Source organism: Cheilinus undulatus, linkage group 14, assembly GCF_018320785.1.
Source record: "Cheilinus undulatus linkage group 14, ASM1832078v1, whole genome shotgun sequence".
NCBI classification, from domain to species: domain Eukaryota; kingdom Metazoa; phylum Chordata; class Actinopteri; order Labriformes; family Labridae; genus Cheilinus; species Cheilinus undulatus.
Genome location: NC_054878.1, coordinates 21,338,668 through 21,354,706, shown reverse-complemented (window position 1 = coordinate 21,354,706; position 16,039 = coordinate 21,338,668). Strand labels below are relative to the sequence as shown.

Below are 16,039 nucleotides of genomic sequence, written 5' to 3'. Positions count from 1 at the left end.
GGGGGGACCCACTTTACCACAGATTTTCAAGAGTTACTGCAGCTCTGTCATTTTAAAATATTCTTCACTTCACTTTAAAAGCTCAGATTTTCCTGAACAACTCCTCAGTAGCTTCTAAGTACTTCAAGTAAACTTTAGATTTAATACTTTTTACTTTAACTTGAGAAAATTTATAGATCAGTGCTTTTACTTAAGCAAGTTTTACCACTTCTACCTGAGTGGAATAGCCTGTACTTTTCCCGCCTTTGCATTTAATTCACCAAAAGAGACAGTTGTATACTTTTCATCATGCCAGTGCAAAAAGTAATATTTAAATGAATCATCTTAAGCCAAATTAAACAATTTTTATAATGCAACTTTATTTTAGTACATTTTCCTTGCATATCTTGTTTTTAAATACTTTTAATGGATTTTAATAATAGTTTCTACAGCAACACTTAAAGCCATTTTATCACATTTTTTCTTGCAAACATAAACTGGTGACCAAAGATAACTATAGAAATGTTGCTGAACTGATGTTAACATGAAATGGTCACTTGGTTTGTGTGTTGGACTTTTGTCAAGATTATCTATTGAAATAAATTTGCAGCTTTATTGTGGGTTTACCAGACATTTAAGCTATTCTCATTCACAATGCTAAATATTTACAGTTTAGCCTCTCATGATTTAAGGTTTCTCTACTTCGCTCAGTCAAACTTCAGTGCCATTCGGTTTCATTTCTTAGACAAGGCAAGACATTTCAGGACCCCACATTAGGGTATGTGAAACTGCCAAGGGCCTCACTTTTAAACAGTCAAACAGTGCATTTATTGACAAACAGAAGAATCATTACATAAGTTTCAACCTAAATATATTGAAAGATAGCTTCTAGAAAGCATAAACACAGACTTATATTTCATATATTAAAGTCCCATTGTCTAGTTTACATGCCAGTATGAAGCTGTCTAATGTACTATTTGTACTGTGACCCTAATTAACCGAATGTCGGAGATTACCTTTACAGCTAGAGAAATAAGGCAAGTTGAGGAATCGAAGACGATGAAACCATTAAATTGTGTCCTTAGGGTTTAGTAAGTAAGTAACTTTTGGATTAAGTTGCTTTGTTGATGATACATTTCTATTTGTTGGTTTGTTGTGAAATTAAACATATAAAAGGATTGTCCTTCCTTATAAGACATTGGACCACTTATAGTCACTAGAGCAGCTCACACTCTTCACATTACATGTTTACTTCCCTGGCAGTGTCTTACACTGAGGAAAAGAAGGATTTTGAGTCACTGCCACAGAGGAAACACTGAACACAATATGCACTAACATGGAAACAACTGCAGTCTTTTATTTATAACTGTTCACATTTGTTTATTCCTCCACGCCAAGCTGTCTGTGTGTCCAGGTCATGTTTACATCTGCAAACAAGTGTAGTCAACAACCGTGGTGTGCTGAAAGTAAATAACTCACAGTGCTGCTGGTATTCTGATGGACACACCTGCCTCTATGTATACACTATATTTATGAGTGTGTGTTCCAGATGGCTCGTCCAGCTAGCTGCAGAAAAACAGCATCACGTTACAGCCTGCCTTTGTCTCACCTCCTCCAGCAGAGTGTGTGTCCTGTCTAGGCTGATGTTAAAGGCTTAGTTTGGTGCTCATTGTTTCCCCCGGTCAGGAAACGAGAGACAGGGAGACACAGACAAAGAGACAGACAGGAAGCTTCTGGACTTTTTCCAGCAGGGGACATCCAAGCTGAGGAGCCTTAGGTTACGTGTCTGCTGGGAGTTTAGCACATGGGTGACTTACTAAAGACGAGGAGTATTTAGCTTTAGATTAATTGGCAGCATGTTTTTATGCTTCCAAGTGCGTCTTTGTGCTTCTGTGCAGTGTGACTGGGTAAAAAATTAGTCAGTGGACACACATGGTTTGAATTAATTCCCTCTGTGGTGCTACAGTGAGGTAGCAGAAACACTATGCTTTACAGGAAATGACATCTGCAGAAAGGAAGATGAGCTGTGAAAGGTTACAAGATGTCAGAGCAGGAGCAAAAGAAGCAGAACTCAGATTAGACTATCTTAAATGAGCTTAACAATGACCAGTCATGCTTTAAAGGACATTATCTCAAAGATCAGAGATAGAGAGGTTAATGAACACTCATTCATCTTATACTGGCTATAAATATGGAGGAACAAATAATGCAGGTAAGGTTAATTTTAGAGCTAAAGGGAGGTGATTTGAGTCAGTGTGGGTTTGCTCAGAGAAGGGAGTTCACAGTCAGCCTCTGTTTCCTCAGTGGGCAGCTGGCACCTGTTGATATGAATGGGAATACCACTGACACAGTTGACACCCTCCTTCCCCCTCTTATGCTGCCTGCAAAACATCCTCAGCTGTCCATTGTTGAACCACAGCCACCTCAAGTGGTTTAAGATGTAAAATATTAGCATATGTAACACTTTGGTAAATCAACCGTTAAAGATATTGAGGGAGTTGGATTAAATGTGATACAATATCAGGGATTTTAAAAAAAGAATAGAGTAAAAATGTACGTCAAGTTTTTTTTTTTTCATTAAATTTTATAAATGATTGAGGTGAGATCAGCTTTATAACTGTATGATAGAGCCATGCTAACTTTAATCCTAGTTTATAATGGAATATTTGCTCTAGTGTGTCTTTATCTGATACTCACTTTCAGTGATGTTACCCACTGGTTCTTTTAAGGGACTTGGTTTAGCCTAGTGATCATGGTTGCCGTCTTTATTTCTATTGCTGGTAAGCTGGCATTTTCAAAGAGTGACTTCCAGGGCATCTGTAGCTGGCCGGCTGTCAGTGGGGGAATAAGGTGAAATCTGTCCGGGGTCCAGCCACGTGGGGGGTGGGACATGAGGGTTTGCAAAAACATAGTCCATCCTAACTTGCAGCTGTAAAAACCAAACTATATCTTTGTCAAAAATTTTGCTGGCATCAGACCTAAACCTCATACCTCTAAAATCACCACTTTTCAGGGGATTAAAAAAAGCTGTATTTTTCAATTAATTTGACACTGAATGGTTGTAGTCAACATCTTTTTGACAATTTTTTCCTGTAAAATTTGTTAAAGCCCACTCTCAAATGTAAAGGGTGACCAGTTGCATTAATTTATGAAAAAATGAATTAAAATCATGAAAAATGGAGATACAAGCGATATGCAACATTAAGCAAAAATACAAAACCTGAAGGGAATGATGATTTTACTTAATTTTTAATAATACAAATATTTACAAAAAACAAGGAAAAGGAATTTTTTTTCAATTATTGTATAAAAAAATGATAGATGAGTGTGCATGATGTGTAGAGCATTATGCAAACTTGTTCTCTGCCTTAAAAAAAATACAGACTGATAGACTGAAACACATTTCAGACCAAAGAAATATTGGACGTTGTGCAATTTGAAAATTGCAGTAGGAGATATTGCCATTGAATCTTAATTTCAATGAATTGCCCAGCCCTTATTCAGACCTGGTTTTACTTGAAGATTGATTATGACAGCTTAACCATAGAAAAGGGAACTTACTATGGATTGTAAAGGAAATAAGAAAACAGTTCAAAAGGTAAATGTTAGATAACACATAGGGCATATGACTTTTGCCTTGTCCACTGAACTGTCTGAGTTTTTTTAAAGCAAAATGAGACCTTAAGGAGCAATGGTGGACTTAACATCAATTTAACACCAGAACGTGCTGAAAGAGACTAAAGCACACAGTTTAAAAAATTGAATGCACAAATGATGGGCCTTATTTGTAAAATCACATTTATGGCATTAACAGCCCTGGTAGAAATGCAGCACCTTTGTGTGTCTGCTTCTAAACAGCTCGGCCGACTTGTTTGTTGTTGTTGCTGCTGCTGGTCCGCCATCCTAATCCAGCCGTGGTAAATCTTTTCAAACTTTGTTGTGAGTCCTGTTTAAAAATAGTAATCCCGCGTTGAAATCTCTTGAAACTGGCAAGTTCAAAGATGGCTGGCTTAATGAGGTGACATAACATTATATTATGATGTGTTTCAGGCCTGGTGAACAAGGATGATTTATGTGCTCATTCTGGTTTTGCTGTCACCTGTGTGATGTCCCAGTACACTACAAAGACAAAATGACCAACCAGTAAACCAGCTGCTGTATCAACCAAGATTGGTTGTCCAGTCTCACTCATAATTTATCTAAAATGGCAACAAAAAAGTGATGAGAGCATCTCCAGTAAGCAGCATTGTTATGGTGTGGAGGTTAATACATTGCTTTATATGCGGTTTGATGTTACAAAAAAGTACAATATTTCTTGTTGATAGTGGATTTCAGATGTGAAATTTTTGAAAGCAAAAATTGGTGGTTGGCAGGAATCAATCCAGCATAATGATATTATTCTTAAATGATCTTGTTGAATTTACTAAAGCCTATAGTTGCATCTTCATCATCTGAGTGATTCTGTTTTTTGTCAGACCAACAATTGAAAACCTGTAGATTTTTTTTTTCTCATAAAAAAAACACAAAAACCCAGACAACTGTTACTGTTAAGGCACTGGAACTTATGAATGATATTTATTTATTTTTTTTATTAAGAGCAAATATTAAATAAATTCCTAATACTTGGAGATAAATTCTTAACTGACTGATTCTTTTAATGTATTTATCTTGCAGTTCTAATATAATGGAGAAAATAGATCAAGATCTCACACTGTTATAAAGTAGCTTTGCTATGTGTATAGAGCATCATCATTTTTGCAAATCATGCAATATTAACTTCTTTTACCCTTGTTTGCTCTTTGTTGCTCAACATATACTAGTACATGACCACACTTTTTTTTTGTCAGGTGCAAAGAGTAGAACAATAACACGTATCACTGAGGTGCTGTTGTCCTTCGGTGCTCATTTGTGCAAAAGCTATGAATGTGTAAATGTGTTTGTTTTACTCACAAAGGTAGCTCACCTGACCAATGAGAGCATGTATAAGGGGGAAAAGCCATGTGTGCCATTGTAGGTGCAACATGTTTGCATTATTGTGAGTTTTTTTTCTGTCTTTCTACAAGTCATGACCTGGGATAGCCCTACTTAAAATCACACAGACGAAAGCCTCCATATTATCATTCACAGGCGAAGAGAAAGCTTCCTACCTTGCTTTGCTCTACAAACCACTGAGCGGGTGACTGAAGCTTAATTTTTAACACTTTGTAAACATGTATGCTTAATTTGGAGATCATAGTCAAATCTAAAAACTAGGGCCCAAGAATGTCAGATGACTACATGAACACATTTTAGCCAACTACAGACACATGAATGCAGAAATACCTACACATAGGGCTGTGCACTTAACCACAAAGTTGTCATCATTATGAAAAGACCATTTAAGATAAGATAAGATAAACCTTATTGTCCCGGGGGGAAATTTGTCATGGACATAAGTGTTTCTGATAGACACAGAGTAAAATATTTTATTTAAACAAGCATCCCTTATTTCTTACTCATCATGTGAACACTTTAACTATAGAATTGAGATTTGTTTATTAGTTTCACACCTGTATGATGAGACTCAGCTTAGGTTAAGTAACTTTATTTATACCCGTAGGTAGATTCAGTTTACAGTGAGTGAGTTAGCCTCCTTTCACACATGATCAACTTGACAGGACAGGAGCTACTCTTGGATTAACAAGTGCCAGTTAAGTGAAGAAAAGCTATGTTTTGAATTGTTGATTCAGGCCGAGCATGTTGCAGACACATTTATTTCACCATGTATAAAAAAGCAGCACATATACATACAGACTTTAAGCTTCTGCTTATACTGTATATTACCTCAATAATGTTATTACTCATGGCATACGTCTCACATATACTAGCACAGACGTACGTACAAAGTATTTCATGTAATAAGTACTTAGTCCTTTCGTTTTTCTGTTTTAAGATAAAAAATAAAAAATGTGAGAAGTAGACATGTACATCTGCTTAAATTAAAGATGTTTGGATTTGGCAGAGCTCCATCCTGTTTCCTGGACCGTGGACATTAATAAGTGGCCATGAATCGAGTTTCCTGACATATAGACCTGATTTCAAGTACACAAAGCAGAGCCTGAAGGCACACATCTGCCTGGTTCATCAGTGATGGAAGTGAAACTGAATTAGCATCAAAATGTTATTAATACAGAGTTTTAGATCAGTTGTTTGTCTGTATTTTAGTGAGTCATTTGCTTCTTTTCACTTTATGTAATCTTTGAAAAGATGCTCTGTGGTCGTCAAATCTGTTGTTAAATTCAGGTTACATTTCAACCCAGGTTATTTTGTTGTTTACATACCAAACTATTCTCAATCACACTGGACCATCTGATGGAAAAGCAGCAGAACTCCATGTTAAATACTTATTTACTAACAGCTCACTAACATAAAACTATATCTTCATCTCAGTCTCATTCTTTTCCTCTTTTCTTTGATTTTTGCTACGTCTGTTATGCATGCCAGGGAGGCCAGCTGAGGATTTTGATCATCCTCCGTGTTTGTTTTTCTTCTGATCGTGTTTGGTCTTGCAAGATTCTGTGAGGTCTTGTGCAAAGGATCCTGTTTTCCCTAGTTGTCTAGTGTGTGTTCAGAGGATAATGAGATTAAAAATGTTTGGGTTGTCCTTAATTCTGAGGTCTCTCACAATTTTGAAATTGTTAAAGATGAAAAAAATCATCTTAGACATTGACTAATACTTTAAACCACTTTTTTTGTTGTTTTTTTAACCCTACATTTTGCCAGTTTTAAGCTGCGTGTTGCCTGTTTTTATCCCCTCTTTGTATCAGTGTTAATTTCGTTGACTATCGTTGACTATCACCAAAAATGTTCGTTGACAGCTTTTTTTCCATGACAAAAACTAGACTAACAAAAATAGATCTGTGATGACTGAAACTGACAAAAAGTAAGTTTAGTATTCATCAAAATCCGTGATTTTGGGTGATTTTGGGTAAATCTGTCAAAAAACAATGCAGCAGTAGCTATTCTACCTCAGCTTTAGAAAGCAGGGACCCCAGGTTTGGCAGAGAACATACTAGCATGATTTGGTACCGGATTCAGACAAGAAAATAAATGTGTGGACTAAAAGTAAAGACTAAAACGTGAGGACATTTTATGGACTAAAAGTAGACTAAAATGTTTTGGAGTTTTTGTCAACTAAAACTGAAAAGGATAGAAAAGAGTAAAATGTGACTTAAACTAAAATGCATTTCATTTAAAGACTAAAACTAAGACTAAAATTAAAAATAGCTGCCAGTATTAACACTTCTTTGTATCAATTCTTTTTGCCACTTGACCATTGACCCTGTAAGAAGAGTAAGGGGTCTTCAAAAACAAGAAATCCATCTTCTGGAGATCAGAAATCAGGGATGTAAAGATTAAGTGATCTTATTTGGTATGCTATCTTAACATTAAAGATTCAAGTGCATCAATTAGTGTAGCCCTGGAGCAGTGAAAATGTGACAAACTAGTCGATGGCCTTATGTTTGCATTAAAAATTGGTTAGCTGATGTTTCAGTGTTCCACCTGCATACTGTCCTCAGCAGCTTCAATCTCATGAGACTCTTAGATTGACTCTTTTCCTTTCATGGTGATAATAATGTAAGAGGTAGGTGGCTCACTAGTTAGATAGGTGTCTTACAAAGCATAAACAACCACATCTGAAATCCCTTTAGTGATTTACAGTTCACCTTAGGGGTAAAGTCATGTGTCTTAATATATTTTTTCAGTTCTATTATGTATAATGTATTAGTTGCAATTCCATAACCAGCTTGAACTGGACTTAATCCAAAAAATCAGGTCATAGTCCAGGAATCAAGATTCAAACCAATCATCTTGTAAGGGAGAGATTCGCAGCCCAGCAGGAATGTCTTCACATAACCTCATAGGAGACTGTTTAAGATATTTCAGGCTGGACTAGCGTGGTGAAGGCTGTGATGGCACTTCATTAACATGGCTAAAAATAGGACAAATGTAAACTTGGTGTGAACTCTGAAGAAACGTGTCATATCAGGAACCTAGGCCAGTCTGGGCAGGTTGATGCATTGTTAAATCCACAAACCCTTCTTAATGCAGTTGAACAACTCTTTAACTAAAAGCATATCTGCTAATATGCATGAGCCTGGTTTATGGTTCTTCTGTTTGTCCTCATGGAGGTCAATGATTAACTCTTCCTCTGTGTGTTTCTGGGGTAAACAAATCATCTCAAGTTTATGAGAAAATAGGAACATTTCTGCCATCCCGTATGAGTGAAAACATGTCGACCTGGTATGACTTTAGAAAAGAAATGAAGAAGAATGAGCAGCTGAGATGTCTGTTACCAAAACAAAGAGGAGCTGAATGTTTCCTCCGGGGTTATCACTCAAAACTCAGATTTCTTTCTTCTGAGGAATGCATGAAGAAATGTTGAAGTCACTAGGGGTGAGGGAAAATAAGCCAAACGCACAGGAAAGAGGAGACAGAAATCCAGGTGAAACGTGTTGGGAGGGAGGGAGAAGAGCAGGAAAGAAAATCAATGGTTTGTTTAAAGGAAGGAAGGAGAGGAGAGGAGGAGGTCATCTGGTGTTCTTTGTTAAAACCATATCAAAGTCTTGTGCCTGTCTACTGGTGCTTTTAAACACCTTGCATGAGCTTGCATGTGTGTCAGGAAGTCTTCTGTGGTATGTGGCCTCAGCTCAGCAGGATCTGTAGTCTAATACTCTGATGTTAATTCCAAATTAATTAATTCAGGACATTTGCTCTGTGCTGTTTGTTCTGACTGCCAGTTAAACTCACTGGGCTCTCTGTGGCTAACGACTAATGTGCAGCTATAATGTGTGTGTGATATGTTTTTTTTTATTTCATTTAAATCATGCATATTTACCATGTTATGTATGCAGTATTCCTTAATATTGTTAAACTTAAGGTTTTATGGCAGCTGCTTGCTTTTATCTTGGTAATAGCGTTTTCACACATTCACCAAGCTCTGTGAAATTTAGGGAATAAGTTGCATATGTGAATGCAAAGGGCCAACATTTTATCCTGACCTTACCTAGCATCAATCCTGCCAAACTTTTTCTGTCAAAGTCGTTGTGAACTAATGTCAGCCAATCAATTAACATTTATTTGTATAGCAACAATTCATAACCAAAGTTATCTCAAGACAGTTTAAAAGAGGCCAGGTCTAGAACTTACTCTGATGTATTATAAAAACCAAACATTAATAACCATAAGCTCAGTGCTTGCAGTATTGAGCATTGTTTCAGTGGTCAGGAAAACCTTCCCTTTAACAGGCAGGAACCTCCAGCAGCAGTAGACACATGCTGACAGCCAGCCAGGGACAAGAGAAACAACAAAAGAAGAAATGTAAGACAAATTTATGGCTGTCATGGCCAACATATATACATAAATGGTAAGGAAGATTGGCACAACCCCAGTCCTGCTCTAGATGTCCTTGCATTTTACCAGGGGCATGGGAAAACAATGTGTTGAAAATATAACAAAGTTCACACCTTTTAAGGCAGAGTAAGGGTGGGATGTGGTGAGTAAACATGGCCTAGAGAGCAGGGGTTCCCAAACTTTTCAGCCCAGGGCCACCAAAATGACAGCATCAGAGATCATGGACCCCAGCCCCATAAAGTGCATGATTAGGGCCCTATGCGTTAACGGAATTGTGGACAGAATCGCAGCATTAGCCAATAAAAATGGAATTTGCAATTTAATGCAGAAATCGCGGAAATTGAATGAATTTGACTGAAATGCTGTGTTTTTTTGGAAAGAGGACTGTATATCTGGGAATATGTTCCTTGGGAAACACATAAGTGGGGTACAACTTGTCTGTCACTTCACAAACACTCACCCCGCCCCCTCCTAAACAATAACAGCATGTCAAAGCAGCTGCACGAAACACCGGCAAATATCACGTAGCTCAACATGGGGCAGTACAGGGCGACATAATGTTGCACCTACAAGAAAACTCATCTGTGCTTCGAGTTATTTTACCTCCCCTCACCAGAGAGTCATGGAGAGAGAGAGGTGTGTCTGTGCACGAGGCTCACCGCTCACCCCTCGAAGGCTTCAAAATTGAGTCAGACCAACTCAAGATTTTATGAAGTCCCCCCGTCTAAATGATGTTACATTTGAGTAACAGTTAGCTTAATAATTTTTCCCCGTAGATACTGTAGCTCCCTCTGAGAGCAGACTACAGTATCTACGGGGGTCCTCTGGGAGGATAGAGAGAGATGGGGAGAGAACTGTTACAGTCAGGAGTAAAACACAATGCAGCATCAAACTGCATATACTGTTACATATTGAGAGAGTAAAGAAAAGATTAGGTAACAGGTTTACTTTTAACAATTAAACTTTAATGTGACCTTCTTATTATGTCACTATCACTCCGTGTTTGAGAGAACAGAATGATTTCTTCATTTACATTATAAACATCATTTAGGATGTGATTATAAATGTGAATGTGTCTTGAAATGTAGGAAATATCTGACAGTTACACTGGTTATAATTATTTTATATCAGGGTTATCCAAACAACGGCTCCTGGGCCAACTGTGGCCCTTTTTCAATAAATTTAAGGTTATTTTTATTTAATTAGGGAACATTTGATTCATTTGTATAAACAAGAAACTCTTTTTTTATGGTAAAATTAGTGGAAAGGTTAAAAAATGGAATTCCAAAAAATTTAAATGGCTTATTATTAGACCTGACCTCTGATACACAAAACAGAATACTGAAAAAACCTGATCAGAACCTGAATGAAGTCCATTTAAACCCGCTCACTGATGAACAGGCTAAAATTGTCATTGCAGCATTGCTTCATCATGTCTGAGATCCTTCCCTTCTCTGTCAGCAGGGAAAACTTCCCACTGTAAGGGATATGTCAGAATAAGCAAATCAAGACAATTTTGAGGGCAAGCTGAAATATTCAGGAGTTCATGTAAGGAAACAGATCTGGATTAATCTTGACTACAACCTTGTCTTGTTATCCCCCTCACAGTAACTGCTGACATATCCAGTCTCAGCCTTTTCTGTGATAGAACTCCTACAACGTCCTCTGACAAGTACACAGCTCTGTATTTTTTCCTCACTGTGTTTAAACAAGTGAGAGCAGACTGATGACTGGCATGAGGGGCAGAGACTCTTCAGTTCTGTAGTCGCTTGGTGCATAATAACTCTGCAGAGTGAAAGAAAGAGAGAGGGAGAATGTGCTGAGTTAGATGTTGTCACTTCCTATCTCAACAAAGGAAACATTCAGTCAGACATTGCCAAAGCCAAGAAGGGGACCCTTGTTTGACCACACAGTGAAATAATTTTTGATTTATCAGCAATTTAGCTATTTATTGATCACAATTGCAACATATTTTACAGTTGGGCTCCTTGTGTTGTATTATTTCATGTCTTATCAAACCAAGACCAAGCTTTGGAAGATGACGACTTTTTTTTTGTTTATCAGATAGCTGCAAGTCAAAATAGTGAAAACATTTTTACACACAGTTTTGGAACTATATATCAATGTTCTTTTGAGGAATACAATTAAGTATTTAAAGAGTTAAAACCCTTATGCAGCAAATATAAAGGAATGGCATTTGTGTCATGTATTGCACACAGCTCATGAGGCTGTTATTTCTATTAACTGAAAGGATTAACCAGAAATTTAAAGTTAGATTTTATAATCATGTTTAAATATAAAGGGGTATGCACCCAACTCTGTATCAGGAATCATGAACAACTTGAATTTCAATTTACATGCTATTTTAATTTTATTCATGTTAATGCATTTAATTTTTGTCAATATTGTTTTTTTTTTTCAATATCTGATATTTCCAAGTTCATTTCAGCCGATGCTGATTTATAGATGCAGTTCAAACATGAAACTTGGTTTCAACTTTGGTTTCTGAACTGCATCTTTTTGTATGGTAAAAACAACTCTTAAAGTATATCAACTTTCCTGAATTACAAAGAATATCTGTACAGTCTGGAGTGTATTTGATTTTGCTCTGAACATTATTTGCACAATGTTGTAATAATCTCAATCAATAAAGTTTCATAACACTGGAAAAATCAGTGTGAGCATAATAATCTACCTAATTGATAATATGTATGGCTGGTTTTGTAGTTTTGTTATTGAATTTAGTGGCAGATCCCCACAATCCTACAGTGAGTTTTTTGGTAACCCAGTGAAAATGAGTAACAAATTGGAGTGCATTCACACTGCAGTTACAAAGGAAAGTGCATTTTAAAATGTTCCATTTTTGGGGTTGAGAGCAGCTCTCAGTTTTGACAGACTGTAAGCCTTTTTGTTTACATTTACAGCACAGATTGCACCTTTAAATTTAGGTTAACAAATTTCATGACTGCACATAAGAGCACCACCGACTCACCGCTCCACTTCTAATAGTGTCTGTGTATGAAATGATATGATTTTATAATCCCATAATCATTGACACCTGTATGAGGTCATCCTTACTATAATTAGATCTCAAAGTTTTAGCTAGACGAGGCAAAACAACACTATGATAAACAACGCACTGAGATGATCTGCCTGAGTTTGGCTGGCAAACAAAGGTCGAAGCTGAGTGAGTGCTGCTATTCTTAGTCACTGACTGGAAATTCAACACACCGCTGTCTCGTCTTCACTGACCGACTTTTTTTGTCACTGTCTGACTCACTGACCATGAAGTGTTACCAGCTATCTCTGTCTCTTGTTGTGCCATAAAGTCAACACTTTAACACCTGTATACAGGGCACAGTAAGCACAGATAACAGGTTGTCAAGAGAGATAAAATTCATAATAATCAGGCTATAAATGAGAGTAGGAATCACGCGAGTTTTGGGCAACGTTTTAGATCAAGATTTGTAAACCTGCTGAGGGAGATGGACATGTTTTGACATGTTTAACAGTAGTATTTGTGATGTGTTTTTTAATCTTTACAAAATTGAAGCCCCTGTGAGGAGCTTTTAGCTGGTTACGAAACAGGCTCAAGTAAGATTGATGAATCTTCATGACCTAAACATTTAAAATATCTTTTATGAATAATATCTTACATTTTATAGTAAAAGTGATGTTTTGGCCTAAAAGCTCTAATCAGACCTGGTGTACACAGTACTGTTTGTAGAAAAAGTCATTGTGGAAAATAGCTCATGCTATGCTACAGAATGGTATCTGGCAAGGTTATATACATACACTTGGCGAAAAAACAGGATAAAAAATTTTGATTGTAGATCTTTCTCACATCTGACTCATCTCTGTCTCTGCCTGTTTTAGCCGCAGGACAGGCCACTATGCAGTTCAACAGAACCAGAATACACATAATGCTGACAAATATGGACCTTCCTCCACCTCCGCCACCTGTACAAAAACCACGATTACAGACCCATCATCACAACCAAACCCAAGTGCAGCTGCTTATCCCAGATCTCAGCACTCCTCCAGCCCTAAACCAGGCTCCAGCCCCAAAAACAGTCCCATCCCCAGGTCTGGACAGCGGCCTCCCTGCCAGCGCTACAACTCTCAGGTAGGCAGACATGGCTCATATGTAAGCACATGAAAATGTGGGATCATTTTTTGGGGGTAAAATCCATGTTTTCTAGAGCTTAATTGAACTTCTGTTTTTAGAATGGGTTTTTATGAATGATACTGCTGCTCTGGGGGCAGCTTTTTCTCAGATCACTTGATGTTAGGGCGAGATATGAAGCGTGAGACGTGACTTACTGCACTCAAACCAAGCAACCTTTATCATTTTCCAAGGTCATGATACTCATTATGCTGTGACCATAAAGAAAAAAAAAACATCATAAATTCGTATTTTGATAAGGATAAAGAAATCTGTGATTATTTTTGATAATGACTAATGTATCAATTTTGTATTTCATTTATTGTAAGAAGATGTACATTTATGGGTTATACTGTGAATCTAGATTAAAAATATATATCATTACATATGTTGTAAGACACAGCCCTTTGAAAATGTAGGATAACTAATTATTCAATAGGGTTGTATTATCAGGAAAGCTAAATGATTAACTATAAATTGTTAATGGTGACGGGGTGAGAGTTTATATTTTTTATGAGTTTGCTTTTCCTGAAATGTAGGAAGAGGTGTGCTGTGTGCTGAAGGAGTGCAGTAAAATTCGGTGTGTACTTTTCATGTCAATGTTTTTATCCCAAAAATGTAGCTATGGCTTATATACCAGGTTGACCTATTTAACAGAATAAAGTGATTAGACATTCAAGATCATCACTGCAAGTGTGTGCAACTGCCACTGTCACGCACTGTATGGGACCCAACACAATTACCCCCAATTCATTGTGTATTACAAATGGCCACTTCACTACTCATAACATACTGAAAACCATAAGACACAGATCAGACTGGTGGGGTTTGCTGCCACTTTTTAACTGCTTTTCTTCATTAGATCCTAATAGTGGATTTAAAGAAAACAGGAAGAATATCATTGCAGTTACCTGTGAGTGCTGGTTTGACTGGAAACTCTCTTCTGTAAAGACAACAAGCAAGTGAAAGAGAAAGGCAGAGCAACTCATGAGCTGTGAGTCCATCTTAAAACAATCACTGAAGTCTGAAAGCTCAACTACCATACTCAATCAGTCTGTCTTTCTTTGTATAGCACCAGTTCATAACCAAAGTTTCCTCAAGCCACTTTACAAAGAGGGCAGGTCCAGACCGTACTGTGGTTGGTAGATATGCAGATTTAAACAGATGGTACTAAAAGAGCGGCACAGCTACATAGAAACAGTGGACTTTGCTGAAATGACATAGAAATCATCACACAAGACGGTGATTGAACCTTTTTCCCCCTCAGGAGATTAGAAAATAAAAGACAATGGCTTTTATCCCAGGTTTTGTGTTTCTTATGCTGGCTTGCAAGCAGAAAGGTTTTTCTTAAGGATGCACACTTCTATGCGCATATCAGTATTGGCAGATATTAGCTTTAAAATGTAAATACTGGAATTAGCAGATATGAAAATTTGTGTTTATTTCGCCATTGATATAGCAGCAGTTCATATCAGCAATATTAATCATTATTACCCTTAAATATTTGCAAAATGTACAACTGTACCATCAGGTATAGGTGGTCATCTAGAGTGCCACACACTTGTGGCAGCTCATTGTGAAAGCCTAAACATCTTGAATAAACATCACAATGTCAAACAATTGTCAAACTTTCAACTTCCCTGCTCCTCTCTCAGCCTCTCTTTGTACAGGAAACACTCAGTGTTTTTGAACAGAGTTTGAAAAATGGCTAAGTAACAGTTAATATAAAAAATAGTAATCTTCCTTGTATTATGGTAATAGGATTGAAATACAACAGTCCTCTCTACCTAAGTGCAAGCTCAGATTAAAAGTGTTTGCTATAAATGTCTAAACTGTTAGAGCTTTACATGGGGCTAGTTTGCCAGGCATAAATTTGTTGTTCTTCATTAAGTAATCTTGGCCCTCATGGAGTATATATTTGAGTCTCTGGGGATTTTCTTGAGAATTTATGTGTACTCAAATGTTGAGATTAAAATAAACCAGCAATTGAATCAAGTTTAAATTCCTTATTTGGAAAAGCAGAACTGAAGAAGCCTGCTCCTATGTCCATTTAAATCTGGGATGTTTTTAATGTAGAAATGTGTGTGAGAGGGAAACTGCACCGCCACTGCATGAGCACTTAAGGGACTTGTTCAGACTGGTTGTGAATTCTGTGCCGCTGTTTCTTATCTTTATGTGAAATCTAGATGCTCAGAGGAGCAATTTTTGAGATCTTCAACACAAAAATATAGCTCAGCTTGAATGATGACGTCCTGATCTTCGTGCTGCCGTCGGTCATGTTTTGCAGGATTCTCTGGATGAGCTGGAAATGGACGACTACTGGAAGGAGGTGGAGAATATCACTCGCACGGGTGGAGGGTCAGGGAGGGGAGAAGGGGCAGGAGAAGGGGACATGCAAGAGGAGGAACAGCAGAAATTTCCTGAAGGTGAGATACACCATGTTCATGGACACAACTGAAAGAGACACATTACACTCATAATACTTAAAAAGTGTGCATTGAT

General features: G+C 37.3%; 1 protein-coding gene across 2 annotated transcripts in view; it reads left to right on the top strand.

The window, feature by feature from the left end:
• Positions 1–16,039, top strand: part of arhgap18 (Rho GTPase activating protein 18) — a 33,971-nt gene that overhangs the window by 1,387 nt on the left and 16,545 nt on the right. Inside the window, exons 2-3 of one of the 2 annotated variants that reach the window (XM_041806012.1) lie at positions 13,249–13,498; positions 15,825–15,963. In XM_041806012.1, coding sequence (XP_041661946.1) covers positions 13,249–13,498; positions 15,825–15,963 — 389 coding nt within the window. Of the gene's footprint in view, positions 1–13,248; positions 13,499–14,381; positions 14,532–15,824; positions 15,964–16,039 lie in introns of those variants that run through there. The other variant, XM_041806013.1, reaches the window with a different exon arrangement.